The 28,000-nt window shown below is 41.6% G+C and overlaps 1 protein-coding gene across 1 annotated transcript; it reads right to left on the bottom strand.

The window, feature by feature from the left end:
- Positions 1–299: 299 nt before the first annotated feature.
- Positions 300–27,970, bottom strand: ptpn20 (protein tyrosine phosphatase non-receptor type 20). Its single transcript, XM_044371953.1, has 47 exons — positions 27,673–27,970; positions 24,977–25,124; positions 24,624–24,787; positions 23,692–23,757; positions 23,390–23,569; positions 23,165–23,240; positions 22,361–22,441; positions 22,000–22,075; positions 21,585–21,738; positions 21,253–21,324; positions 20,947–21,121; positions 20,560–20,695; positions 20,336–20,474; positions 20,077–20,229; positions 19,571–19,756; positions 19,313–19,475; positions 18,934–19,189; positions 18,756–18,835; positions 18,032–18,109; positions 17,804–17,911; positions 17,571–17,687; positions 17,232–17,440; positions 16,926–17,027; positions 16,425–16,518; positions 15,916–16,001; positions 15,540–15,711; positions 14,800–15,011; positions 14,186–14,284; positions 13,601–14,085; positions 12,172–12,808; positions 11,797–11,967; positions 11,532–11,706; positions 11,229–11,439; positions 11,095–11,132; positions 10,724–10,810; positions 9,931–9,992; positions 9,375–9,536; positions 9,041–9,290; positions 8,004–8,110; positions 7,774–7,856; positions 7,252–7,382; positions 6,995–7,143; positions 6,807–6,897; positions 3,137–3,471; positions 2,828–3,043; positions 2,550–2,612; positions 300–2,451 (listed from the first exon to the last, which is right to left on the bottom strand). The coding sequence occupies exons 2-47, from the start codon at positions 25,098–25,100 to the stop codon at positions 2,341–2,343; spliced, it is 7,122 nt and encodes a 2,373-aa protein (XP_044227888.1). The 5' UTR covers positions 25,101–25,124; positions 27,673–27,970; the 3' UTR covers positions 300–2,340.
- Positions 27,971–28,000: the final 30 nt, after the last annotated feature.

Genomic DNA, 28,000 nt, shown 5'->3' with positions numbered 1-28,000 from the left:
CCCCCAGCGTCAGGTTTATATGTGTGCGGAGCGTGCAGTGTGTTTCCAGGGGTTTCCATGCTGTCACAAAGACCCCTGTGAGACCAGCTTATTTACCCTGCAGTAAAACCCGAGAGGGAGTATACCCTGCAGTAAAAGTGGAAAGGGGCTCAGTGGAATTAGATTTAGGGCCGCCTCCGGCTCTCTGTTCTGTGTGTGCCGTCAGGGAAAACCCACTCTGCCGCTCTTGTTCCGTTGTTCAAGTTGAGTTATGTTGTGGTCAGAGTCAGGGGGGCAGAATGTGTTGTATAACACACAAACAAGTTTCAGAATAGTTTTTAATTAAAGAGAGAGGTATTATATTGTTCTCAGTTATTGGTTACATAGTGGCTGGTACAGTGACAAGATATTAATTTAGCATAAATAAGCAGTTGTGCAATTAAGGGTTATTACATTTCACAATGCTGTTGCACAAGCACTTGCTGGACTGTACAAGATGCTTTTTCACAGATGAATGCAAAATGTGCTTTAGTTTGTTTTTTCAAGAATTATCATTTTCCAAGATCTGACAGAGAAAACATATCAGCAGGACCTCAAAGAGAACATGAACTTGCACATAACAGAGGGCTACTTATGGCTGGAAACCAACCGATCAGCACTGAGTGAAATGATGTTGCATACACAGTACAGAGGCTGATGGCTCTGCATAGCCACCCACATGGCAAAGGTGCAGTACTGCATATGTCTTACCAACATGCTCCAAATAGATCGGAAGATGTTATCGTGTAAGACGCCGACATTCTGAATCCCCCTCTTCGTGGAGGGTATTGCTTTGTTACATTCCACAGTTCGATCATGTTCAAGTCATTGAGTCAAACTCCAGGCTCAGATGTCTGTACTTCAAGAGTCTGCATGCAGTAAGAGAGCTGGTGTGTGTGTGATAGCAGCTAAAAGAACAAAGCCTACAAGCAGTTACATCCAAAGGTTGAGGTTCAAACCAGCAGCTATAAATCATCTTTGTTCTGTGACTTAGAGATGCAGCTTTGTTGCTTTGTTGCTTTGTACATCATATTCACATCTAGAGTGGCAAAATGGAAAGTTTGTAAACCTCTTCATATTTTTTGCATTTTTGGCTGAGTTTGTAGTAAAATAGCTATGGAATACAGATAAAGGATGTTGTCGCATAACAAATTACACACACTATAAGCCCGCCAACTAGTTTAGTACACTTTGCTAAAAAAAATCGGAATACTTAGTGTTAACGCCTCATCCAAATTTTAGCAAAAGAGTGAATTGAAAATGTATGAATTTATCCAAAAATGCGTTATGTCGAATCATTCTTTATCTGTATTAGGATGTGCAAGTTACAATAATGTGTAGTAAGACTTTCATTGTGATGTTTTGTATAAAATGGGCCCACAAACAAACAAATTAACAAAGCTGACAGGCGGTGTGCAAACTTCACATTTCATCTACAGTTCACTTGTACTAACTAAAAGGTGAGATGTAATCTTTCTCTGGCTTGGGTCAACCAAACTTCCACCTCAGACTACAAACAGACTGAAAGCTGCACATTCAATCTAACCATCTCTGGTTGCTCTCAAATCAGTTTCTTGCTCTCTGTCCCCGACCGCTTGTGGCAAGTGGCTTTGGGGTCAATGTGGAGCAAGCGGCATAAGTCATTCCAAGGCACTTGATTCTTTTCATTTCCTTAGGTGATGAACAGAAAAATGAATAATGTTCTTTTGCTAATGCCCTTTTCTCCAGGGTACAAATGCACTTAATGAAATGATAACACAATGCTTAATCAAAAGCTACTCATCAAGTTTTCAAACATACTAACTTTGGTATGATGATCTTACACTTTGCACTTTGATGACCTTAGTGACATTACTGCCAGATAAAAGATGTGAATATTACCAACTTTTATAGTCCATGCAATATGACTGTTAAAAATAAATGCAATTTGCAAATTAAATGACATGGAGAAAAATAATTGAGATATATTAAAATAGTGACACAATTTAAAAAAGATGCTAGAGACAGAAGGCAAATCACTAAGCCTGAAAAGGCAATAAACCAAAAAACAAACAAAAAAAACCCCTCAGTGATCTAAGTTAAATTGACATAATCACAGCACCGAGAGCACATACAAGAACAAAAACTTCAAGTCTGATTGCTTCATAACTAAACAATAGGCCTCAACACAAAGTATCAAAACAGAAAAGAATTACAGATTTCTTGTCATAGCTAACTACAGCCAAAGAAAAAGGTATTACCAGTCTGTGCTGTGATAGATGTCTTATGGTCGTACATACACAGTCTGTGCTTTACAGGTAGGTGAACTGAAGATGGAAACGTTCAAACTACTTTGTGGTCGTGGGGACTTTCCGGTTGCCATTGGCTGCCATGCAGCTGTAAAATGCCCTGTAAAACCTCCAACCAGACTTTGTAGCAGAAGAGGTACTGTTCCTGAAACGAGAGAGAGACAAAAGGCATGTCTAGCTTTTGGGAACTGTCTTTTTTTAAAAGCCTGAACTTTGAACTTTAACCCAACTGTTGGCACTGACCTTGGTTTGAATCATCCCATGCCGCTGAAGTCTCATCTCCTTTACGATGTTGCTCACATTAATCTGAAGACAGAGACAGATGGTTGTTAGTCACAGCTACAGCTTGTGCATTAGCTTTTTTATGGCCATAAATTATTTCAGTTTTCTATATACACACACATTTTGGACTGTTTTTGCCTTTATTTGAGAGTGAACAGTAGAGAGATATAATAATAACTGAAAATACAAAATTCCATGATAAACCAGTGAGTAAACCTAACAAATTGGCTCACACTCACAGGTAAATCGTTCTCTGTGAGGTTAAGGATAATGTCAGTGCAGATGAGAACTCCTGTACGTCCGATGCCGGCGCTGCAGTGCACGGTGACAGGCCCTTTGTGGTGCACAGCCCTCAGGTAGCGGATGAAGCGAACCAGCTGCTCTGAGCATTGCGGCACTCCGTGGTCAGGCCAGTGTGTGAACTTCAGGTGACGGACAAAGTGGGTCTCACCGGTCTAGAATAACAACGAGTTCAAGAAAGGGTCCCAGTCAAGCAGAATGTTCGCATAAAATACATTATATTTAAAGTTTAGAGACATGTCTCTCACCTCTGTTTCCACCATACGGATGACCTTTATGTGGAAGTACTCCAGGTACTGTTGGTTATCCAGGTGAACCTGGTACCTGCCGGTGTCCAGAGGCACGGCCAACTTCTCCGGCCAGTACTTGTGACATTTGACCCTTCCCCGTTCTACTTCCTGGGTCATCATGGCAATGACGTCAGATTTGTTCTCCCAGATCATCTGCCAGAATGCCGGCACCGTGGAAGGCAGAGGGCCCTGGCAAGAGATGTAGAAGAACTCTTCAGCTCCAACTTGCATACGGATGAAGCTGGCGTTGATGTAGTCCTGGTTCTCTCCGATGGCAACACGGGTTTTGTCATCTATGAGGGGAAAGAGAAAGAAGAAAAAACATCCTAAACTCTCTGCATGTATGTGTGTGTGTCCATTCACTGCATGAATTCACAACTGAAAAAATTACACCTCCAGCAGCAGCAGCAGCAGCAGTACCCCACAGGCATTGCTTATGTTGTGTAGATGCTTTATAAATCCATTCATTTCTTGATCAAAAACAACAAACACTGCTACCTTGTTTTGCCATAAGCACGCAATCTAAGTGTACAGTAAATAAAGCCAAGTAAACAGCTCTGAGGTCTGGAGTCAGTCTCAACAAACCGGCGCTGTGAAGAAGTTTGTTGATGATGAGAGGGGTGATAGACCGAAGGCCGTTAGGAATGTTTTCTGGGTTAGACCTCCACCTCCTGCTCGAGAGGTCAAAAAAGCCACAGACTGGGAATCTGGATTTCTAAATAAAATAGTCAAAGGCTATAAGTAATGGATCGGATCGGTAAATAACATGCCTTTTTCTGGACCACTTGCACAAACGGCAGTTGTAACAGGCTGCAGGCAGCAAGGCATCTGGTGAGGAGCAGTGTTATTCCACTGGGGGTCACTATCTTTTTCATCACACTCATTCATCTCAACTCTGGCCCTTTTCATCCTGAAACATAGACCTCAGAAGGCTGGAAAATAAATGCTGTCTGTGAGTTCATATGTGCATGTGTAGACTGGTTAATCCGGTAATATTTTGTATTTTTCTTACTGTTAACAAATCCCGTGAAAAGACCAAAGCAAACAATGAATTAACCAAAGCCTGACACAGCTTATTCATCTGTGCAGTAGACCTCCGCTGTTGTCCAAAAACTATTAAAAACACATCAATGAGCCACACTGTTGCACTGGGCACTGTAGTATATTTTGAGTCAATACCACATTCACCGTTCTGCTGCCATTAATACTCACTAACGCAGTGGTCCTAACTATTTTTTTCATGGGAGCCACACTGGCAGGACATAGTCAATAGGACAGCCACTTCTGTCATGAAATACCCAAATCCACCCTAACCATTAAGTAAATCTGCCTACTAATTTGTCATCCAGCGACATGCAATATGTAATGCAGCCAATACAATCTGAATTAAAAACAGGCTGGCCTTAATTCTGGGATGAGCAGAGGCATGCGTCTCCTTGGCTTTCTTCATGTTATATTTGTAGTTTGTTGTTGCAATCCTGTGAATTCTGTGTACTGGCTGCATTATCATAATTAGGGATGGGTATCGTTAGGATTTTATCAATACTAATACTCTTATCGATTTTCCTTATCAGTCTGGTTCTTTATTGATACTCTTATCGGCTCTTTTTCATACTAAATAATTGCTTTTTTAAAAATATATTTTTAAAGAAAAGAATAAAACAGGATCAGAAATCATTTATATTTTAAATATAACTTAATGTTGTTCTAGAGCAGCAACAGTAATGTTTACTTCATAATGTCACTATGATATAAACTCACAGGTAACAAATCTAAAATGTCAATAAAATAAATAATACTTCTGACATCAAAACACAGAGTGAGGTTTAGAAAGAATGAAGAAAACACAGACATCAGTCAGTATTAGTCATTCATCCTGTCCTTTCTCCCTCTGATGCTGATGTGATTCACTGCCTGCAGGTACCACTGGTAGAGGAGGGAGAGGGAGTTGATGTCTTAGCCAGTAGCAAGAATTTGCCAGATTTTAATATACGTTACAAACTGAGCTAAACAGTTGGGCTACATACAGACAGCTTTCATTTTAGCTTGTTCGTAATACTTCGCTATCAGCTTAACAAGTGCACTGTAGTTGTGTAAAACATACCGGCAGTGGATGAGAGACTGAAGGCAAAGCAGGTGGAAATTTCACTTTTCTACATCTTTATGCTTGTTGAACAGGTGGTTTGATAAAGTACTTATTGGCTTTTTACTTGTGAAGGTTATATAGTAATCTGACGAGCCAGATGGTTTGTTACATAGAACCATCTGAGAAGCCGTCCTAGGAAACAGTTTGGAAAAGAGCAGGCACTTTCAAAAAATACTTGGCAAGTGATAAGATGAACCATCTGTCTGTCACCGTGTATTATAGTCTTACCTTGTGAGGCAGCTGGATTCACAAGATTGTGCAAGAATCCTCATACAATGCTGATTGGTCTGAACCGCAGCTGTTTCACAAGGTAAGTTTTATTGCACTTATTACTTACAAATGTAGTAATACGTCAACTCGTGTAAAACGTTATCCTTCACTTCATCTGGTTCACTGTCTCCACTACGGCCTCTCTGCTGCTGTCCACTCCGTGTGTGTTGTGTGTGTTTGTTTGTGTGTGTGTGTGTGTGTGTGTGTGTGTGTGTGTGTGTGTAGGAGCTGAGCCCCACCCTCGGTCAAACACCAACAACAGAGAGCAGAGGAGAGGAGAGGAGAGGCTGCAGTGCGACCATAAGTTACACCAAAACCTATAAAAGTACCGATAAAAAGAACTGACCTTAAAAATACTCTGGGTTCTTAAAATTTTAGAAGCAGTTCCAATTCAGAACCGGGTTTCGAGGGGCATCCCTAATCATGATTATTAGCTGCAATGCAAGCTGCCAATTAAAGCTTGGCGGGGCTGCATGAGCCGCGCAATGAGTAACACTGCAAAAGAGCATCAAATGTGTATTAATCCACCGCTGAAAATAGTCCCTAACAAATGCACATTTTACATCTGATTGAGTAAAGTGTGCTAAAAACTACAGTGCCCAGCTGTTTTAGGAAATGACTGAGCCTCTTTTAAAAATGAAACTAGTAATAAGCTAAAATGCTGAATATGTATATATAGAAAGTCAGCCTTATCACACACACTCTCACACACACATCTATCATCTTCTCTCATCCTGTCTCTATGAATTTACCCTCTGAAGATAATACAGTTTGTAATATTATTTGCTCCTGATGTTGCTTCATCTATTAAAGATATAAATCTCTGGTAATTGCAAGGTTGGTAACAGACAGTATTTTCTTTGTCATCACATACTTTGCTGACTCCAAGTAAATTACAAGCGTGCCACCAGTGAATTATGATATTGTGGGAAATGATTTGTTGTGCAGAGATGACTCAAGTGTAAACAAATATCTCCACCCACTCCAGTAAAGACCTTACAGTCAGCTTAGTAAAGTGCCAACAAACAGACTCTCCTATAAATGCCGAGTCTGTGAGTATCCAGCTTTTACAAGCTCTGGCACACCAATAAAAAAGACTCCAATAGGGGAACATAAAATGAAGCGCTGGGGTTTGAACAAATGGTGAAAGTAAAAGTTTAGATTCTGCCTGAAGAGAATAAAAATTTAACAGAAGTCCTCACTGAGACTTACAGGGTAGGATATCTCTGTAGCGGTTCTTGTCTCTGTTCTCAGGAGCTTTTCCCACCAGACAGTTATCAGAAGGCTTCAAATGCTCCAGAGCCTGAAATCAGGATCAACATAGGAAAATGTTCAATTGCACATTATGTGAACAATGTGTACATTTACCCATTTCTAATGCCATGAAAACACCTACACACCATGAATTCTTTGACCAGTTCCTGCTGGTCCAGTTGATGCTGCAGAATCTGGATGAGGGCTTTGACCCTGGAGCCTGAATATTGGCTGGTCTTAGCTGGGCTAATGAGTGCTAAACTGGCTAGTTCCTCCTCTGATACTATAGGTGGGCCTGAGGAGACAGGAAAGAAGATGAAAAGAAGAGGGCAATACTTGTATAACTCAGTGTAAACAAAAGTTTCACCTTGAATCATGAGCACAAGAGTAGAGGAATAAACACCTGTTTGGGGTGACGTCATTTCCTGACTGGTGGCGTCAAATACATCTTCTTCTTCGCTGCTCCAGCCGTCTGACTGGGTTTTCCGGATGTCTTTGCAGGACTGGTCCAAAAGTTTGGTCACAATTTGTTTCCTGGGGGAGTCAGGGGGCAGGGGTGAAACCAGACCATTTTTACTCTTCGGTAGGAGGGGTTGAAATCATGCAAGGCTGAGCTTCCTTTCCCTGCGACTTTTCCACCTAAAATACAGTATAGACATGAGGCTAAAAATATCTATGCTTTCGTTTCGAGACTACATCGAATAGTACGCTATACACTTCCTAACTTTTACACTATTTTTGTCTCACAGGGGTTCAGCACAGTCCTCAGGCTGGTGTTTTATTTATTGCTCTTTGCTGCCTCCTTGTGGTTAAGGGTGGAACTCCAGTACACCAAAATACATGAGGAGCAGGAGGAGGTGGAGGAGGAGAGAAGAGAGGAAATAAGTAGACAGTACAAGAGGAGATTAGTTTGGGAAGCTACTACCTGTCAGAAGCTCCATGCAACATGTCAGTGACATTGAGGGATGGGCAGCAAGCTTGATGAGAAGGGGTGCTGTTACAGCTCTCCTGTTCCACAGACAAGCAGCCAGAGATAGGAGGACCAAGACGTTAGTAGTAGATGTTAGTAAAGAGGTAAGGATGGGTGTGATTTAATTTAAACAAATATTCATGGTATAGTGACTACTCGTGTATGCTTGTTAGTGTGCATGTTACCTGCTTAATTGCAATCTCATCTGTTACTACAGTCAGTCGGCGTGGTTGAGGAGGCGGTGAGTTAAGGAACACACCTGTTTCATTAACCACAGTGTCTGAAGTCGCCTCTGGAACAGCAATCAGATCACACAATATATTTCAGCAGAGCTGTTTTTAAATTTATTTGTGGCAAGTCCAAGTCAAGTAAGAAGTCTTCCGAAGCAATTAATCGTCTCTGATCGTGTCCGTTAAGATGAAACAGCTGAGACCTTTTCAATGCATGATTCTAACAAAGCAATATTCAGGGTGTATTGCTTTGCTGTCTTATTCATTTTTTATTGTTTTGTCAATTTGCCAGGTTGAATGGTTTTGCTTTTAATTCTTAAGTCAAGTGTCAGCAGTCCAGTCTGTACTGTTCAGGTCAAATTTGACCCATTTTTATATTTGAGAGCAGTAAAAACATCCTAAACACCATTCTTTTGGCCTGAAATGTTATGAGTGTTTCTTAAGTGACCCAGAATATATAAAAATGGAAATATTTCACCATTTTTTATTTTTGTGCAGCTGATAACACCTTTTTGTACATACTGTAGAAAGTATTGCAGGTTAAATTTGACCCTATGTTTATTAAAAAAATCAAAAATCATCATTCTTCCCATTTAATAACATTCATTGAAATCATGGTGGCTGTTATGTTCTTCTGTTTTAAGTAAAAGAACAATAATATAGTGTGACTGTGAATGTTTTTTCTCCATGAACAAATCGTGTAAAATCTAAAGAATAGAATTAATCACCCATTTATTGATAACTGATAATGTATTTATGAATGAAAAATAGATTTGTGGTTCAGAAGTTTAGTATTATGAGTCAGAATATGAACAGTATGTAAGAGTAAGGCAAGTGTCACAGCTGTCGAATCAACATCAAGTCTCAAGTCCTCATTTTTGTGACTTATATATGACTTGATGATAAGTCTCAAGTCTACAGCTCTGTATTTCAGTAAAATAAATCATCCTTAATATAACAATAATGGGAAAGACAGGTGTCAGAGATCATACCAGGGGGGCGCTCAACTGGCTTATTCAGCATGACATCAGGTGAGGAACAGGTTTCAGGGCTGGAAACAGGAGCTGGCTGCTCAGCTAGAATAGCTTCAGTCTGAGCAGACATGTTGGGCGGTGTAGGTGATTCGGAGTAGGTCAGGGGCAGAATGTCTCTGCAGATGGTGAGCTGTACGGTGCCCTCAGCTTTACGCAGAATATCCACCACCTTACTGTGGCTCAGCCCGGACACAATCACACCGTTCACCTAGGACATACGCAATAAGGATCAGGGTTTTCAATGCAGTCAAGATAATAAAACATCTTCAAGCAAGATGTATGAGCGAGTTACCTCTAACAGAATATCTCCGACTCTAAGCCGGCCGTCCTGCTCAGCTACTCCACCAGAGCAGATTTCCTTCACTCTAAGCATGCTGCCATTGGTTCCCCCAACCAAAGCGAAGCCAAGACCCCCTCCTTCTGGTTTCATAAACTCCACTTGCATGATGCAACTCTAAAGGGAAAAGGAGGCAGTGGAGACAAGGATGAGAAAGAAAAGGAAAATGTAGAGAACCTAGTTGTCGCTTTTATTCCAGTGTATTTACAAGACTGCATTATGTTCTGCAGAAATATGCAATTATGTTGTCAATACATGAATCAGATGTAAAGAAAGCCTGGCACACACACACACACATGCAGACATTGACCCCCCACCCAGCTGTGAATACATGTGCAGATTGACACACAGTAGACTCATGTTACAGCGTGTGTATTTCAGCAGACGATTCAAAAGATACACAGTTAAAGAAAAAGAATAGATAGAGTTGGCAAGAGGTGAGAAAAATGAAGGGTTACACCAGGAAGAATGAGCTTTTGGTCAGACATAAATATTATGTTCAGAAACTTACATCTTGCTCCTGAGTGAGAGAGAGACATCTGAAGTTTCCAGTAGTCCTACACACAGGTTCAGCTGAAAAAAGAGATAGGGATTAATAATAAATTACCAGCCAATTCGGACAAAAGTACTTTAGTTACCCCAAAACAAATGTTGATCAAGCTACTTTGATGTGAAAGCTGATTAAGTGGAAACATCTGGAAACATCAATGGAAATTCTCCTCACTACCAATTTCCATCCATGCCTCCATTTTCAGCCAATGAAACTTCTGAAACAGACACACAGAGACGAAAAAAACAACACACACCAACCTCCCACCTCTTCGGCCATTTTGAAAGAGAAGTGTTGATGGCTGCGTATCTTCTATGACAGGTGAACAAGGCTGGTCTTTTCAGACTGACCCTGTCCACTGTCCCTTACCACTGCACGCACTGTCACCAGGCAACTGAGCTACCTTCCCTATAGACCACTGGCTGTATGGCACTGTCTGTGTGTGTGTGTGTGTGTATGATGTCTACTGCCTTGCAGTCCAATACACCGGTGGAGGGCCAGAGGCTTGCTAATTATTAATCCTGCTGTGAGAGCCCAGGATCTGTCTGTCAGCATTCAGATCACACACACGCACACACACACACACACACACACACACACACACACACACACACAGCTGCAAAGAGAACTATCTTTCAGCGCCAAGCTCCGGCTTCACGCATACAAAGGGGCAACAAGCAAAAAGGGCAACGAGCACATGCTGATGGAGGGAGTTCAGAAGAACAAATGAAGGAAAGAAACTTAAGATCCTCACTATCTTCAGTAGGAGACTCTTTCTCCGGAGAGACAGGCTCTTCAAAACGAGCAAAGAACCTCCTGTCCTTCTTCCAGTCAAACAGACCTACAAAAGAGTGATGTTGTTTAGAGATGCATTGCTATAGATTGCTCATGGACACAACTATTTTAAGGGATAACTATAAAATATGTGGTGATAACCTGTCTTCCCAGAACCCTAACCCTTTCTGGTAATGATTGAACTTAAATTATCATAAGTGAAGCACGAACATATCTGGTTGCCAGGCAATCAGTGCATATAACAACCAAACTATCCGGTTCGTTTCTCTTTGAGTTAACTCAAGCAGGAGAAATCATCTCATAAATCTGTCAGAAATGTAAAGCCCTTACCGTTCCACTTAGCCTTGGGATTCACTGGCTGATCTTCTCTGTAAAATTGACACAAACAGCAAAGTCACTCAGAGGGAAACATCATACCTCTCTCTGTTTCTCTATCTCTCTCTCTAGCCTTTGAGGGCATATACCTTATGATTTTAAGTTTCACTTTACGAGGGGCGATCTCACAGGCTTTGACCGCATCCTCTAGGGTCATTCCCAGGGTGCACCTGCCACTGATATAGAGGATCTTGTCATTGGGCTGGACACTGCCCTCTTCGCTGGCTGGAGAGCCTGGCACCACCGCCAGACAGTAGATGCCCTGCCATTTGCTGCCAATGCCGCCTGTCAGCTTTATACCTGGGGAGGGCACACACATAGACACATTCAGTCACACTGACTGATGACAAAACAGCTTAATTTTTGCAAAATTAGTGAAGACAGTGTCCAACCAAGCTGTCCTGACGGTGTCTTGTAGAGAACAATATCAGGCAGGCTATCGCAGGGCGGTGGCGCCACCAGGTTGGTAACCGCCCTCCCCAGGGTCATACTCAGTCTTCTCGGGGATGACCTGAGAATCGTCATGGCAACATCATCTGCCACACTGGTAACATCATGCCCATTTACCTGGAGACAAATGAAAGAGAAGAAATCAATTGAATTCAACTTATTGACAAGTGCGCACTCCAACAGATGTATGTGTGTGTGTTTGTGTACCGTGACGAGCCTGTCTCCTGCTCTGAGTCGTCCATCTGACTTGGCTGGGTTGTCCAATATTTCCTGTATGTAGTAGCAGTTGTCCAGTTTGCTTCGAGTGATGGTGAACCCAAAGCTCCCACTCCTGGACTTGGTCAGAACTACTGTGAGCTCAAACTCTTTAACTAATCCCTGTGAGGCACGAAAAAATAATATTTTATCTATTGAACAGCTAGAGAAATTCTCTAAATGACTATTTCATCCCAATTTATTCTTTATCACTTAACGTTTAAGCTTTAACCTAAACACATTGTTGACTTTGGTGACCCTGGTTCATTCACACAGTGTCATCTCAAAAATGTGAGTCAAGAACATGAAAAAAAATCACAAACTTGCCTTTCTTCGACTCTCCTCCTCTTCATCTTCATCCTCGTCATAATCATCATCATTGTATTCCCTTTCTTTCTTCTCAGGTTCTTCTCTCACCTGTGTGTGGCTCTGCACAGGTGGGGGCAGTACTGTGGGCGGTAGGGCCGGGGGAGGCGGACTGGTGCAGGGAGGCACAGAGGAGATGATCTGGGCTGTGATGGGGGTCTGTGGCGGAGCAGGAGGCTGAGGAGGAGGCACAACAGGCAGGCTGCTCTTGGAGATGGCTTTGTAATGACTTGGAAACAGCCCCTGCTGGATTGGGTGGTGCTTGGCTTTGGGTGGCTGGGTTGTGAGCGGCTGAGACGGGTGTGCCAGGGCGCAAGTGGTCGGGGTGTCAGACAAGAGGGTGAGGGGCGGGATGGTAGTAGTGGGGATGTGAGGGTTAAGGTTTGGATTCTGAGAGCTGAAACTAGATGTGTTGGAGGTTTCAGAGCTGAGGCCTGTGAGGTTGGTTGTTGGCATGTGAGTGGCCAGACTGGAAGAAAGGCCGTGAGGAGGCTCCAAGGTGGAGCTGATCGTTAGGTACTCTTCATCTGCCATTATAGTCAGTCCATTTCCCATGAGGCAGTAGGTCACACTTCCATCTGCCTCCTCTCTGACTCCACTGTAGATAAACAAACAACACATACAGTATATCATACACCTTAAATAATACATCACCCTAAACTGAAACTTTCTATCCTAAAAATTCCACCTAAGAATTAAACAATGTCTAACTGGCAGAGCAGCAGCAGGAGCTCTGCTGTTAAGTTTTGACGCTAGCACTGACACTGCTCCAAGCAACACAACAACACATCTGGCCAGTAAGAGCTCTTGTTGCTGCACTGTTGGTTTGAACTTTTAGAGATTTTTTAGGAATTTTAAAGAGAGCTGTCTTTAAGTGAAAGAAAATATGAAACCAAAAAATGCTAAAGCATTGAGAGATTGTGAAGATACTAAATAGATAGTAGATAGTAGAAGATAGTAAATTGCATAACAAAAGTGTAAAAATATAAGAGTCTTTTTCAAATTTAGCAATTCCACTTTACAATTCAATTATTAAATCATAATTTAAAGACAGAAAAATGCAATGGAATTTTTAAAAATATACATACAATATTTTGGCATTTTTGCCTTTAATGGACAGTTGATAGTTGAGACAGACAGGAAAAAAGTTGAGAGAGAGAAGTATGGTGTGCAACAATGTTCCCCTGCCAGAATTGAACGGGGGACCTTCAACCACTTGGCCACCAGTATACCCAGTTTTCATAGACATTTTGATACTTTTTTTGCTGTTGTTAAAGAAAAGTTCAAATCAAATTCATTGTTGCAGAAATGGTTGCAATATTTGGCTCTTTTCTTTGTTTTTTTTTAAACTAATCATTTGATACATTGGTATCTACTTCTGGCACATTACCTGGCATATACAGAGTTTGAAGCCGTCTTAGGGCAGACGTCCATTAACACGGTTAAACTTGATGTTGTTGCGACTGCCTCCTCACCATCCTTGTTCTCCTCCTGTGTTTCTACTTCCTGTTGTTCCTCTGTTTTCCCAGAAGTTGGTTGTGACTCAGGTGATGTTGGCGATGCAGGTGAGGCAGGTGAGACTGGTGACGGAGGTGAGGTAGGCGAGGTAGGCGAGGGAGGTGACCGAGGAGGAGATGGCAGAGTCTGGTCAACCTGCACTTCACTGTCCAGACTCTCCTGGCTCTCCGGGGGCACAGGAGCTGCAGGAGGTTCTGGGTTTTTCTCTGCTGTGTTGGTCAGGTCTTCCTCCTGGGTAGGGGGCTGCTTCTGGGCAAGTATGTTGAGGTCATATTGAAACTTAAGGAGCTGGCTGTAGTCCTCTCCTAGTCGGATGTCCAGAGATCGGGAGCGGACCTCACGGAAGGGTGAAGGGCTCTACATAGACAGGAGGTAAGGCAGATTTTCTGCCTTAATGGGAGTCACTTAAGACTATGTGGCAACGTGTGTGTTTGTATTTATGGGTATGTTAGCTCACCAGTGTGTTGTCATCTGCATCATACAGTACTCCAGGTCCTGGTCGGCAGATCAACAGATTAACTTCAGATGGAGCTCCACGTAGCAGGAACAAAACCCTCTGACAGAATGCAGAAAAATAACGTTTTTGATTCAGGAAAGTTTGTGCTCATTGATTGTTTTGTTCATTGTTCATCATTTTAATTGTTATAAATTTGGTTGCATGTGTGAATGTAACTCCTTGGCAGTACAGCACAGCAGATTAAAGGACACATCAAACACTATGACACAAGCAGCTTGCTATTTTCAGTCGCTTGAGATTAAAGGATTAGTGAACCAATGACAAGTTCTTAAGAGAGAGCAGGGTCACTAGTACTACTCATACACTCACCAGCCCATTCACAATTATTTATCAACAGATGAAATCTTCTTCTATACTGCAATTACCGCACAAATGTCTTGGTACTCTCTAGGCTGAAATGCCTGAATAGCACCTTGTAAATAAATCTGTTTTTTAAATTCCTAAATACCTTCTTTTTTCTGTCCACCTTTATATGTTTGCAAAAAGAACAAGTTCTATTTGTGAATGTGGATTATGTGATGATTATTAATCACTTAAATAACCCCAAAGCTTACCTGGTAAGAGAGGTCCTTAATAGGCTCTTTGTTGACAGACAGAATGACGTCTCCCTCTCGCAGCAGACCGCTCTCTTGTGCCGGCTGGCCCGGGAACAGACGCTTGATGCGAACCACGCTGCCTCGGTCTGGCCCTGAGTGCAGCTGGGAGATGTAAAAACTGAAGCCGAGCCCAGACATACTCTTCTTTAGTACCACTTCATGTGTGTTTTCTAGAAAAAGGGAGAGATGGAGGAGACTCTTGGAGCATTACAAGTGTGTTGTGTAATCTTTAATCTTAAATGTGGGGCTGTGTGTGTGTGTGTGTTTGTAAAATGTGATTTAAAATGTTTTAGAAATTCCAGATATCTTCCTATCTCCAATTGCAAAATGTGAAAAGCAGATAATGCTCTTTCCACATTTTGCTTCACATTTTTTGTACTTACAGTTTAGAAACACAGGCTTTGTAGAGACAAGGAACTGTTCCTTTAACTAAGGAATAGGCAGTGAACAGGCAGCTTCAAGGTTTCAGTGGATGCAGTCTCGGGGGAACGAGGCAGCGTCAGCCCTGGATGACTCTGACAGCAACCACAATGTAGCTGTCAGATGACTCACAGTCACCTCTGGGCAATGTGTGAATGTGTGTGTGTGTGTGTGTGTGTGTGTGTGTGTGTGTGTGTGTGCGTGTGCCTGACACTGTCTATCTTCTTTTTTTTTTTTTCCTTTTGTGAGCGTATGCGCCCCTTCCTCTCCCCTCTCACCATCAGTCACAAAGCTATAGTCCTTGGCTCGACCACTCAAGGTCGTTTCCACGGAGACTTCAGTCCTGGGGGGCTGTGTGTATGATGAACTGTGGGCCAAGAGGGGGCAGGGTGAGTCGGGTCTGGGCTCCAAGATTACTGTGGGTTCCCTTTCTAACAGCAGGTTCACCACCTGGGGAACACAACACTGGTTAAGCACATCACACTACTGATTTGAAACTAGTTGTTTGAGCAAATGATCAATGTTGTCATTATTCTGGAGAAGACAGTAAAAATGGACGGCTGTTACTGTAACTATGATGGCAAAGAAAGCTTGTTTGTTTGTATGAATGCTTCATTGCATGTACAGTACATGTGTGTGTATGTGTGTGTTTACCTCCCCAGTCCTCTTCAGGCACTCGACAGCTTGTTGGTGACTCACGCCCCTCAGGTTGGACCCATCAACCTCCAGCAGTCTGTCACCTGTCATATGCACAAACACAAATCTCATCATCATTAGCAACATCAATACATAAACGGTTTGTGTGTGTGCGCGTGTGTGTGTGTGGTTGACGGGCATGTCAACAAATCTAAGTCGTTCCTGTTCACTGAAGCATGAACCAAGCAGACAGAGACACAGCACTGTGGCTCTAGTATGTAACGTAAACTCATGTACAATAACTGACTAAACATAGAAGATGCCAATACTGCCTTAAAAATTCTCCAGAACAGCTACTCAACTCTTTTGGCACCATTCTTGAATTACACTCTGTTGTTTCATATTTATGTTAAAAGAAGCAGAAATATCACTTTGGGCCTTTTTGGCCAACGATAAAGACCAGATCTATGGCATATATTCCACATTTTTTTATACTGTACACATGCTGAACCAAATGAAAGGATTACCAATCTGAATGCGGCCGTCCTGCTCTGCAGCACCTCCAGGCACCAGACTCTTGATGTAGATGCCTCCAAATCTCACATTGGTGTTTATTCCTCCCTTTTGGCAAAGACGATTTCAAAGAATTAGGCAATGTGACAAGCGTCAAATAACCACATCAACTCACACTGACTCAGCTTGCAGTAATCCAAGTTACTGTGTATTGTAGCTTGTTACCTATTGACCTTTCCTGTTTAGTCCTTAAATCGGTTTGGCTGCGCTGATGTCACGCACAGGGTAGTGATGTCACTAAGTTCTTGGCACAATTTCTTTGGGTTTCAATATGTCAACATGACCTAGCCTGCTCTTCAAAAACATGCCTTTCACTTTGTCATTCCTACTCATTTAGTCATTAGTGGGGAGTGAAGAAAAAAATGAAAACTAAGCAACACTCCTATGGGGAGGCACAGTTTGAAAACATAAGGTAAATACTGTATAATAAAAAGTAATAAAAGTAATTCACTCACAGCAACACTGATGCCAAGGCTACCATTGCTTTTCTTCAGCTCCACTATAAACTTCTCCCCAGTTTTCAGACTTAAGATAGTGGGGGACCGGGAACAAACAGCCTGAAATCAGGAAGGAATAAATGAGGGAAGGAAAGACAGTGTTTTTAGGGCACATGTAATACAGGTGCATCACAACAACTTAGAGTTTTCTCACATTAATCAGAGCACTTATTCCATTCAACAATTAGCACTGGTTGAACTCTTTTGTCAGTTTTGACCTCATGCTGACTTTGATTCCATGGCAACAGAGTCACTTTTACTAACCTCTGGGTCGTGTATTCGCACAACAGGAATGTGCAGCCTCTTGCTCTGCTTGGGGGTTGCCATGTTGGACAGACTGATGGCCTCCTCCAGTTCCTCCATGGCGGGGCGGAACTCTGTGCCACTCAGGGTTGTCTGCGAGCCAAAGCTCCTCTCCAAAGCCAAACCGAGAGTGCTTTGACTCAGGGAATTCCTACTGTCCCTTAGAGATTCTGACGGAAAAACAACCAGGTAGGTTGAAGGTACATAGTCATGGTTTGATAATGGTTTAGAAATACTTGCAAGATGATATGAACTTATCAAAGTCTACATACAGTTGAGAAAACAATAAACACATCTTACGTTTAGGCTGGGACACAATAAGCTCCACTTCGTCGGGGCTGCTCTGTAAGATGGCAGCAGCATCACTGAATGTTACCCCTTCCAAACTAATCTTGTTAAGGGAGATGAGACGTCCACCTGAAAAAAATCAACAAATCATTACAAAATCCTTGTTATAGGTTGTCATGTGCAGCCAAATTTAGTTTTTGTCTTGGGCAAAGTTACGTTGCGAGCCAGCGTCTGTGTTTCCATACCGGGTTTGATTCGTCCATCTTTGTCTGCTGGCCCATCAGGCACAATGGAAGCAATGAAGATCCCAAGGTCAAGTTTACCTGTATTGTCCTCGCCCACTATGACAAAGCCTGAAACAGGACCAGAGAGGAGGCGAAGACAAAAGTCTCCTGTTAAAGAATCATATACGTGGCACTCTGCTCATTAATTTAACATCAAGCTCAGAGTAAAGTGCTGCTTAGAAAACTCACCAAAGCCGAGTTTAGGATCTTTTTTCAGGTTCACACAGATTATCTCTCTCTCTGGTGGGGTCCTGGTTGGGGTGTCAACTGCAAAGCACATGTTTTACATAGAGTAAATTAGCAACTATAGAACTCTTCATATATTTTCCATACCTACAATAAGTATTCTGATCAGGATCAGAGAGACAAGTCAAGAGTCCAACACATAATATAAGTCACAGATAATTCACTGTGGAGGAAGAAAACATGCAAACTGCACCCAGAAAGCCCCCTGCTGGCCAGATCAGGCTCTAAAAAAGGGAAGGGTGAAGCAACAGTGTGAACCAATGAGACACCATACAACCCTAATTTGAATATACAGACAGGTGAAAAACTAGTGGGAGGAGAAACATAACAAATGCAGATGCTTCTGGTTTGAGTATGAAAAAGTTGTGTATCATATGGTGTGGCCTTTGCAGTCACCAGATCTCAACCCAATATAACACTTATAGGGAATATGGACAAATGTGTTCCACAAAACTCCACAATCATTACCAAAACACCAAATGAGGGAATATCTTCTGGAAGAATGGTGCTTGTCCCTCTAGTAGAGTCATAGAGACTTCTACGCCAAGGAGCACTGAAGCTGTTCTGGACGATCAGGATTTTTTTCCTTTATTTGTCTATTTGTCTTTTTAACAGTCTTAATTTGTTCAAAAAAGAAAAGTTGAGTTTAAATTGATGACATATTCACCTCGTATGGAGGAAGAGGTATCAGAATCTTGCTTCTGTAGTGAGACGCTGGACATCATTCTGGGAATCGGCTCCGGCGTGCTTAAAGACACATGTGCACAGTTTAGCAAAGTTCTTAATCTTAATTGAGAGGATGCTTTTGTAATGGGAATATTAATGTTGTTTTTGTAAAATGCTACCTCCAGTACTGCCGCTCTTTCAAATCCCTGAGGTCTCCTGTTTCGGGGGGCTCCTTGTTCAGCTCTCTGCTCATCTCCCTCCTCAACTCCCTCTGCTGGCGGAGCCGTGCCTCCAGCTTGGCAGTCAGGTCATCACAGGACTTGGAGAGGGAGTCTGGCTGACCAGGTGATAAACCTACATGGTTCAACATGCCCTCCGAGCATGACATCCGCTTCATGTTCAAGTTACGGCCCCGGTAGACAGACATGTTTTCATCTGGGGAAACAGAGGAGTATTAGGTTTTGTTTATTGTCATTCTGGGCCTTTGTGCGTTGGCAGGAGCTCCTTTCTTTCAAAGTCAGAAGCAATACAGTCCACACAATCAGTGAAAGTTCCCACCTGGTATCATGCTGCAGTTCAGTTGTCGTGACGTCATCTCGCTGTGGAACTTGTGCTGTGCCGAGCAAAGGTTCAGGAGGTACTGTGCTATTTTTGAGCTCTCTGTTACAAAACTGTGCTTTTTCCCGCTGGGCCCACCACACTCTATAATCAGTTTACGTCGCTGGGAGACAGACACAAGTCATCATACATTTACTGTGAGGTTCATGACAAAATGAGCTGTATCATTATTACTGTCTGATATGTATTTATTTTTACCCCAGTGGATATAGAGTCAGTCTCCCTCCAGAGGAAGCGTCTGGTGACAGTCCGGAGGTGGTTCTTCATCTCGTACACTATGATTCCTTTGGCACAGACTCCCAAAACCAACTCTCCCACCACCGGCCTTTTCTCTCTTCCCACACGGTGGAACATAACCCCATATTCTGGGCACTGCTGGGCAATCTGATGAGATATACAGACGTTTTAAAAAAGATGTGTGACTGTGTGTGTATGCATTATAATTTAGATTTTAGGGATGTAGCTGGCACACAATAAGAGTGACTTACAGTCAGTGCAACAGTAGAAGTACCATAAAAAATTAAAGCAGTTACTTGTGCACACTTCAGCCTTATTATATCACTTTACATATTGTGAGTTGCTATAAAAAGAAATAGCAAAAGAACAAAGTAAAAAAAACATGAGATAAAGTGTGTATATGTGTGTGTGTGTGTGTGTGTGTGTGTGTGTGTCTGTGTGAGTGGATGCATTAGCAGTCTGTGTACCTTCAGGTACTCTGTTTCTGCCTCTTCAGGCAGCATCTGGGCATGACTTGCATGTAGTCTTGGCAACTCTTCCTTCACATTGGGCAGAGCCAACTTCTCTAGCATCCTCTTTGACACATAATGTTCTGGCTGGTAATAATTCTTACCATACAACTATAAGACACACAAAAGAACCAAATGCACTGATGTGACACACACTTAAAGATGATGCTAGTATTTAAAGATTTAAGGTGACCATTTTTCTTTTTGTCCTCAGTACCTCTGGCATGTAATCTCCAAACTCAGCCTGCAGAGCAAGAGCAGCAAGAAACAAGCCTGTCTCTTCATTACAGTAAAGCCTGTCCTCCAAGATATCCTTCCGCAGCTGTAAGTAGTACTGGTGACGTGTCAGTTTGTGCCTAGGAAACATGAGAAAAGTTAAAAAGCAGAAAAGTCTCTTGAAACTCTGTATACAAGAAGCATACACATATATCCAGTACTTACAAAATGAAGGAGATATCATCAACAAAAAATTTGACTCGAAGAAACATCAAAAAGGAAGCTATCTGCCCTTTTTTCCAACTGTCAGGAGCAACTTTGGAGATTTTTGTTTCATGGTCCAAAAAGAAATATTCAGCATCTGCAGAATGACAAAGAAAAGCCTCTTTAACCTGAACTTTAGACTTCTGAACTGATTCAAATAACAGGTATCCAATAAAATTGACATTTTGTTAATAGACTTAATTAATTACACAGTATGCAGAATTACTATTAAGTCTCCCTTTCATACCTACCTCATCATGTGTGATATAATAAGTTAGACTATGCTGAACATTTTGAAATGCATTAGTATGAATGTTTAATATTTTGAATATCCAGGCTTCCTCTCACCATCTAGGAAGGCAAGACCAAAGTAGAAGTGCTCCACCAAGTTTGCATGAGCCACCACCATGTCAAACACATCTCTTGCTTTGGACTTGATGTCACATCGGACCACCACGTACTGTCCATTAGGCAGCACTACAGTCACTTCTCGAAGTGATGCACACGAACGGCCCTTTTTAGACTGTGGTGGACACACACAAAGACACGTGGACATAAATAAAGCATTTACATACATGCACAACCAGCAATCTACATCCAAACTGATCAGTGGCAGACAGAAACAGAGGAAGTGAACAAGCAGCACAAATTTACCACGATAGATCCTGGAAGCTCAAGAACAATTTGTTGTTCGTCTGCCATTCTGATGAACTCAGGACCCAACGCCTGGCAAGACAAACAGTGACATTTTAAACACTTGAAGCAGCAGCACGTCCGACAATCTCTTTGGCTTCTCTGCATGCTCTTCTGTCTGGTCTCAAAATAAAATTAGACCCTCAGTCTTAGTTTCTCAGTCTCAGCAAACCAAACAGCCTAGTTCATATCTGAGTCTTTCTTCAAGCACAAAGTACACATTCCTTGCATGCATTTGTGTCACAGAATAAACTTTGATTTGAATCCACACTCTAATGTATCCGTGTCCTTACCTTAGCTTTCCTCTGGCTCAGGCTGAGGGAGGACTCGCTGAAGGTGATGGAAGGACTGTGAGACCTGCCCGATGTCTTGGGAGAGAGGTCGTGGTGGGGGCTCCTACCAAGCCAACTGCAGTTGCTGTCCCTGTGACGAACCCCGCGAGGGAGTCTGAGGGGAGAGAGAGAAGGAGGCGGGGGGTGGGGAAGGATGGGTTGTGTAATAGTTGTGCAGACAAGTGGGAAAAGTCAGACTCTGGGACAATGTCATGTCCCCCCAAAGTTGGTAGAGACAACGAGGGAGGCAAAATGAGAAGCGGATGGATTTATTTTTGTTGTACAAGAAACTAAACAGCTAACTTTAATACTACACTAAAGTACTGGTTGTGTGGAGTTGTTGTGCATATACAGTAGGTGTAAATATAGTACATGCCTGTCCAAAGAAGAGTGGTACAAAGGTGTGGGAGAGCTCCTCGGTCTGTGTCTCCAAGGTCTCTGAGATAAACTCCCTAGAAGAGACACATAAAACACCTGCAGTGTAAAAACATGTACCTTATTGAACAAAACTGGTGAAACTGAAATTCTGCATGTTATTTCACAATTGCATCCACACACCACAACATCTTATTATTTTAAATGCAGTAATTTTATTAATTTATTTTTTTTGCAAAATACGTATAACTTAAGTGGACACATGCACAAGATGTGTTATTCTGACAATAGTTAAGAATTTCTTCTTTCTCTCATTCTGTTATGTTTTTCAAGTTCTGGTTGTCCCCGCATAATGAGCGTACCTGACTTTGAGTCAGAGTCTGTTGAGTATCTTCTCCCTTCAGCAAAACCTTCGCTGAAGTCTGGAAATGGCCCTCTCTTTCCTGTCAACCAGGTAAGAGATGAAAGATGACAGCAGTGTTTGATTCCTGTCTGTCTCTGTGCTCCCCAGAGACACTGAGATGTTTGGACAGAAGTGAAGCTAGCGGAGAGTTTAGCCTGGAGCATCCACGCTCGCTATCTGATTATTGGCTCTCACAGGAGCCTAATCCTGGACTTGCTTTAGGTTAAGATTTTAATCCTGTTGACCTGTGCATTGCTTTTTCTAAGAAACAATGACTAAATGTGTAGAATGTAACAATTTCTCACAGCTATTTACCTTGTTCACTTCTGTCCGCAGAGAAATTGAAGCAATAGAACAGAACAGGATACTTATATCCAGTTTATAGCCAGAAATATAAAAATAGTATCTGTTTTTAGAACACTGTAATTGTGATTTTTGTTATATCACTTATTTGTGTCATCTCTCAACAGCACAGACATTAACTTCTGCTGTTTCAGTTCCAGTTATTTGCCAACACTGCCCCATGTTGTAAGGCAGGATATGAATATTTTAAATCAGCTCCAATATTCTTAAATCTTAATGATGTATGATAAAGTGATCAAAATCTGCTTGGTTGTCAAAAGCCCTTATACAAGAAAGTTCACAGTGTTAAGATAATGTTCGGCATCAAAGACTTCGGCTCAGTTTTCTCCTCTCCTATGTGATGTTGTGGATGATACTTGTGTTTACAACTTGTTTATCGGACTCCAACATGTATGCTCACCATGAAGTCTTTCTCTGATCATCTGACTCCTGCCACTCAGAGGGACATTGCTGTCTGGCAGAGAGCTTTGGTCCATCTGGAGGAAAAAAAACAAAAACACTGCGACTTTCAAGAACTTTTATTTATCCCCATTATGATTACCATGCTTTGCACTTTTGAATTCTGACTCATACACGATGGCCTGCAGAGAGGCTGAAACAAAGACAGGCACATATCTAGACTCACCGATTCATGGAAGACCTCCTCCACCAGCTGTCTGATGACTTTGGCAGGGGACGGCAGGATGGAGGCTCTATGCTGAGATTCGCAGGCTTCCAGGATGGAGTTGAGATTTATCCTGCGGTGGGCCAGGTCCTCACACATGCTGAGGAGGAGGCTGTTTAGATGGTCACTCAACTGGACTGGCTGAGAGGGACATGAGTATAAAGTAAGTGTTACAAACTATGGTGTATGATTATGATGGGAGTAAAAAAAACTTGTATAACTTGTATACAACTTTTATACAACCATGTATAAGGAGAGCCCACCTGATTTTGAGGTAGGTGAAAATCAACTGACCAGTAGAGAGTCATACCCAGTGAATACACCAGCATCTGTGCAACAAAATGAATCAGTGAGACATGACAGAGATTGGATATATTGCTGTACAGCCATATTACCATCTAAAACCAGGCTCTCTTTCGTCCCTTTAATATAAACAATATAGTTTTTCTCATGCTTAATGACACCGGGTTGCCGGTTTTCATTTTTGATATACAATTTATCTTTAGATCACAACTATAAACCTGAGCCCACATTTATCATTGTTACATAAAACAGGAGTAATTGAAAAGCATGTGTGTGGTCATATGAGCAATTTAGCAGTTTGTACTCAAGATTGTGAAATCATTTAGTTTTTGTTAGATGATATCCTCATATAAGCATGACAAAAGTACAATTACTAAATATCAATTAGAAAAAACTGCAGAATTTGTCCGCATGTTCAGTTATATAAAAGGCAAGGTGATTTCTTTTTAGGGGCTATATAAATAAAAATTGTATTTTATTTTATAATGTGAGGTGTGTATATGAGGCACAAACACACACATCTGATGAAAAAAAAAGATTCTTGTATGTATGAAAATTTTCATCATAGGAGTAAATTTAGAGCCTTTGCTATGCAGTGTTAAAAATTCAGGATGAAATGCAGAATCTGGAGTGGAAGGCGCCTGCGCTCGGCCACTAGATGGCGAGCTCACATCACTCTGGCATCAACTCCTGACATTCCAAGATTTCACAAGCCAAGGAAAAAAATATATCAGCATCTAACAGCAAAAACTTGTAGCCAATTCAACTCACCTCAGAGTTCAAATATATTGATTAAATAATCAATACAACCTAATATTGTGTAGAGTTTGACAAGTCTGCCATCATGTTTTGTGTGAGGTGTTAGGACAGGAATGAGGATGCATGCACTGACCCTCTCTATGGCAGGTTTGGTTGAGCTGGCACGGCCCTGCAGCATCTCTGGAGCAGTGAAGGTGGATACATCATCTGATAGGCCGCAGTTCTTAAATGCTAAGGTACCAGTGGCTGACAGCAGCAAGGAGGTGGGGCTTATGATATTGCACATATTATTGTGACCTGAAAAAAAAGTGGGAAGTCTATAATATATAGATAAATAATGCTGCTGATTCAACTGTACAGTAACTGAGTAATACAGAAGTACTGCAAGATATATTCAAATGTTTATGTTACATTTACATTGCAATACAACACTGGTATGGTCATAGCTTAAGGATGTGGTAAATATTCATTTTAATAGTGCTTTACCCTTATAGGAGACATCCACTAAAGACTCTGCAGTGCCCAGCAGCAGGGACCAGACCTCCTCCTCCAGCAGAGGTCCCCCTCGTGCCTCCAATACTTCAGCTAATGTTACAAATGTGCTGCTCATCCTGCACACATTCCCACCATGCACCTGAGGATGTATACACATAAAAGAAAGTAAACACATTCACATACAAGCACAGTATTCTCTGCTGTGTGTTAAGCTTCCTCTGAATCCCTATCTCATCCACCTTCACGACACGTGTCTACTTCATGTTCACATCTCTCTGTGTGAATATTACTGTCGCTGTCACAGCATGTCAACACTATTTTGTATTCAGGGACAGTTAGGAGGGACGGTTCTGAGAAACTTTGCAGAAAAAAAGGTAGTTCTCTGCACTGGACTCTGATAAGATTATCTAAGTCCATTAGTCTCACTGCCTATCTCACTCTCTGCCCCTCCCAGTTCATAATAGGCTTTCTTCTGACCTGAGGGCAGTTCTGAAGGAGCTATGCTTCTGGCATCCCTGCAACTGTGTCATGATCCAGTGTTAGCTTGTTTTCACATACTGTGTAGGTGTAACCGCAACTGTTTACAGCTGAGAATGGGGAAGAAAAAAGAAATCTGAGCTTACAAATTGAGGATGATATACAGTAGAAAAAGCAAAATCTAATATTTTTGCTTTTAAACATTTATATAACATGAATATTTTTTGCAGATAAGCCATGTCCAAATCTTAAAAGTAACTAAAGTAATGTGTACTCCACATCATATCAGATAGTAATATGTAATTTGACTTATTTTATATTGTAGTAAAGCAGGTTGGATGAGGTGGATGCATACACTAAATTGAACTACTTACACAGTAAAATGTCTACTTACTTCGGATCAGTGCATTCTGAGAATACAAATGGCTCAATATTGGTAAAAGAGCAATATTCAGAGCAATATTTTATCTAGATAAACACCCAAACAGACTTGACCTCAAATTTATATAATTTGAGAGGATCACAATAACAACATTTTCATTAGTAGCTCTCTCAAAGGGCAGAAATGACTGCGACATATTGATGCAGGTCCAACTTTAGACAGGCAGAGCTGCGACGACATGTAATAAATACATAATACTATGAACTAAACATCAATATAACTATGCAAATATGTAATTATTTCTGCTACACAGTGAAGGCTGTGAAACCCAACCATTGTGCTTTTTATCCAACTGGATCTGTTTCTTTTTATTGTGACTGTCTGTTCCTCTAAATGTTTCAGAGCAACCAATCTCAGAACAAAGCAACATGCTTCCACTGATAGAAACCAACCCACTTACTTAAGGCCTGATTAAATCCTGCACTTAAACTGAACTTATCCTCGGCTCATGACACACAGACTGTCGACTGAATGCAAGGAAAGTCTTATAAGATTACACGTGCAGCAACAAACAACAACACCAAAACATGGATGACCGAAGGTGACAAATGTGAAAGGAGTCTGTGTTCAAATAATTATATTGATGAGCAATAGCAGTCATATAATAGCCCTGGTTTGTTGTTATGATGTAGAAAGGATCGAAGAAAAAAATAGGAACCTTGCCAGGTGCTCCCACCCATCCATGGAGCAAAACTTTAGCAGTTACACTCCCTCGCAGTGGTCTGTCTACAGTGCAAAGCTGCTGTAGTAAGGTTGTAAAATCATGCACTACTGCAGAGACCCACACGGAAACAAGCTTATTGGTTACTAATTACCTCTTGTCATCAGACTGTTACAAAAAATTAAGGAATTGTGTTGTGCACATACAACATAGCATTTACCTCTACATTACCAACCATCAACATCAAACTTTCACTTTTCTGTCACAGCATCTGCATTCGCAAAAAATATAATCTTTAAAACTTGATCATTAAAATGGATTTATAGAGCATAAATGCATCTATTTCAATGGTCTTTTGTGTAATTGCAGGATGTCTTTTACTATTTAGAACCACCTCTTTTTTAGTATCTAATAATCTGATACCATGTCCATTTTACAAACCAGTTGCCACTGCATCCACATGTTTATTCTCCTTTGCTCACTGGATGTAAAGGCTCCTTTATCCTCCTATTCATGATGCTTGGACTAAATTCAGGAGCATGCCATGAATTTAATGAACCAGTCAACACCTAGGCTTATTATCCTGTTATGGATAAACCACCTTACTGGTTCATTAAGCAAACAACCATACGATTTAGACACTGACAGAGAAGGAGAAGCTGTGCTGTTTTCTTGGGAATTTGGGACAATGCTCCTTCAGGATCTAGGTCTCTGTCTCAGCCTTCTTTCCAACCAAACACAGTGACAATAAATTTCTGTATTCACCTATGTATGACAGCACTGACTTACAGCTACTATAGTTACAGTCCCATGCAGCTACAACATATAAGCAGCTACCAAACAACAATATTAACCAAACTGAATCTTCTCCTAACAGGCCTGAACACTGAAGACAATGTCGTGCATTATACGACTCTTAAAGCTAAATCTCATTATAGACCTGTGAATGTTATTCTTCCAAGTGCCTGAAGTGAATGAGTTTTTAATCTGAAGTCTCTAGTGAATTAACAGAGGAAATGTATCTAATTATGAATATGTCCACACCAATTCAACTGTCAGACAGCACTGTAAGGAGGAAGATAATGAAGAATAGCACAGAAACATTACCTGGTAACATATGTAGCCTATGTCAGCGGTCTGATCCTTTGTATTATCTTCAGTGCTCCCACCACGGATCCAAAATAATCCTTGTGATCATCGCATTGCTGTTTTGACGTCCTCTCAGTAAAGGCTGCTCCGCTCTGGCAGGTAATTCATCAATGACATTAACTATACATGGTGCCCCATTCATTTGTTCTATTACCGCCGGCACCACGTTGAAGATCTGAAACTTTTTGCAGTATTTGGCGCTATTCTTAGCTTCTCGCCTTTAAACACTTAATTGGATTAGCCTCGCGGTTTGACAGCGACAGGTCAGAGCCACCAATAGCGGTTG

This window comes from Thunnus albacares, chromosome 14 (genome assembly GCF_914725855.1).
Source record: "Thunnus albacares chromosome 14, fThuAlb1.1, whole genome shotgun sequence".
NCBI lineage: Eukaryota > Metazoa > Chordata > Actinopteri > Scombriformes > Scombridae > Thunnus > Thunnus albacares.
This window is presented reverse-complemented; position numbering and strand designations above follow the sequence as displayed.

Coding starts and splice junctions, on each gene's coding strand:
- ptpn20 (XM_044371953.1), bottom strand. CDS start 25,100: ATGAGCAGCACATTTGTAACATTAGCTGAAGTATTGGAGGCACGAGGG. Junction 2,613..2,827: donor TCACAGAGAACGATTTACCT/GTGAGTGTGAGC, acceptor CTCTGTCTTCAG/ATTAATGTGAGCAACATCGT. Junction 2,452..2,549: donor ATGGGATGATTCAAACCAAG/GTCAGTGCCAAC, acceptor CTCTCGTTTCAG/GAACAGTACCTCTTCTGCTA.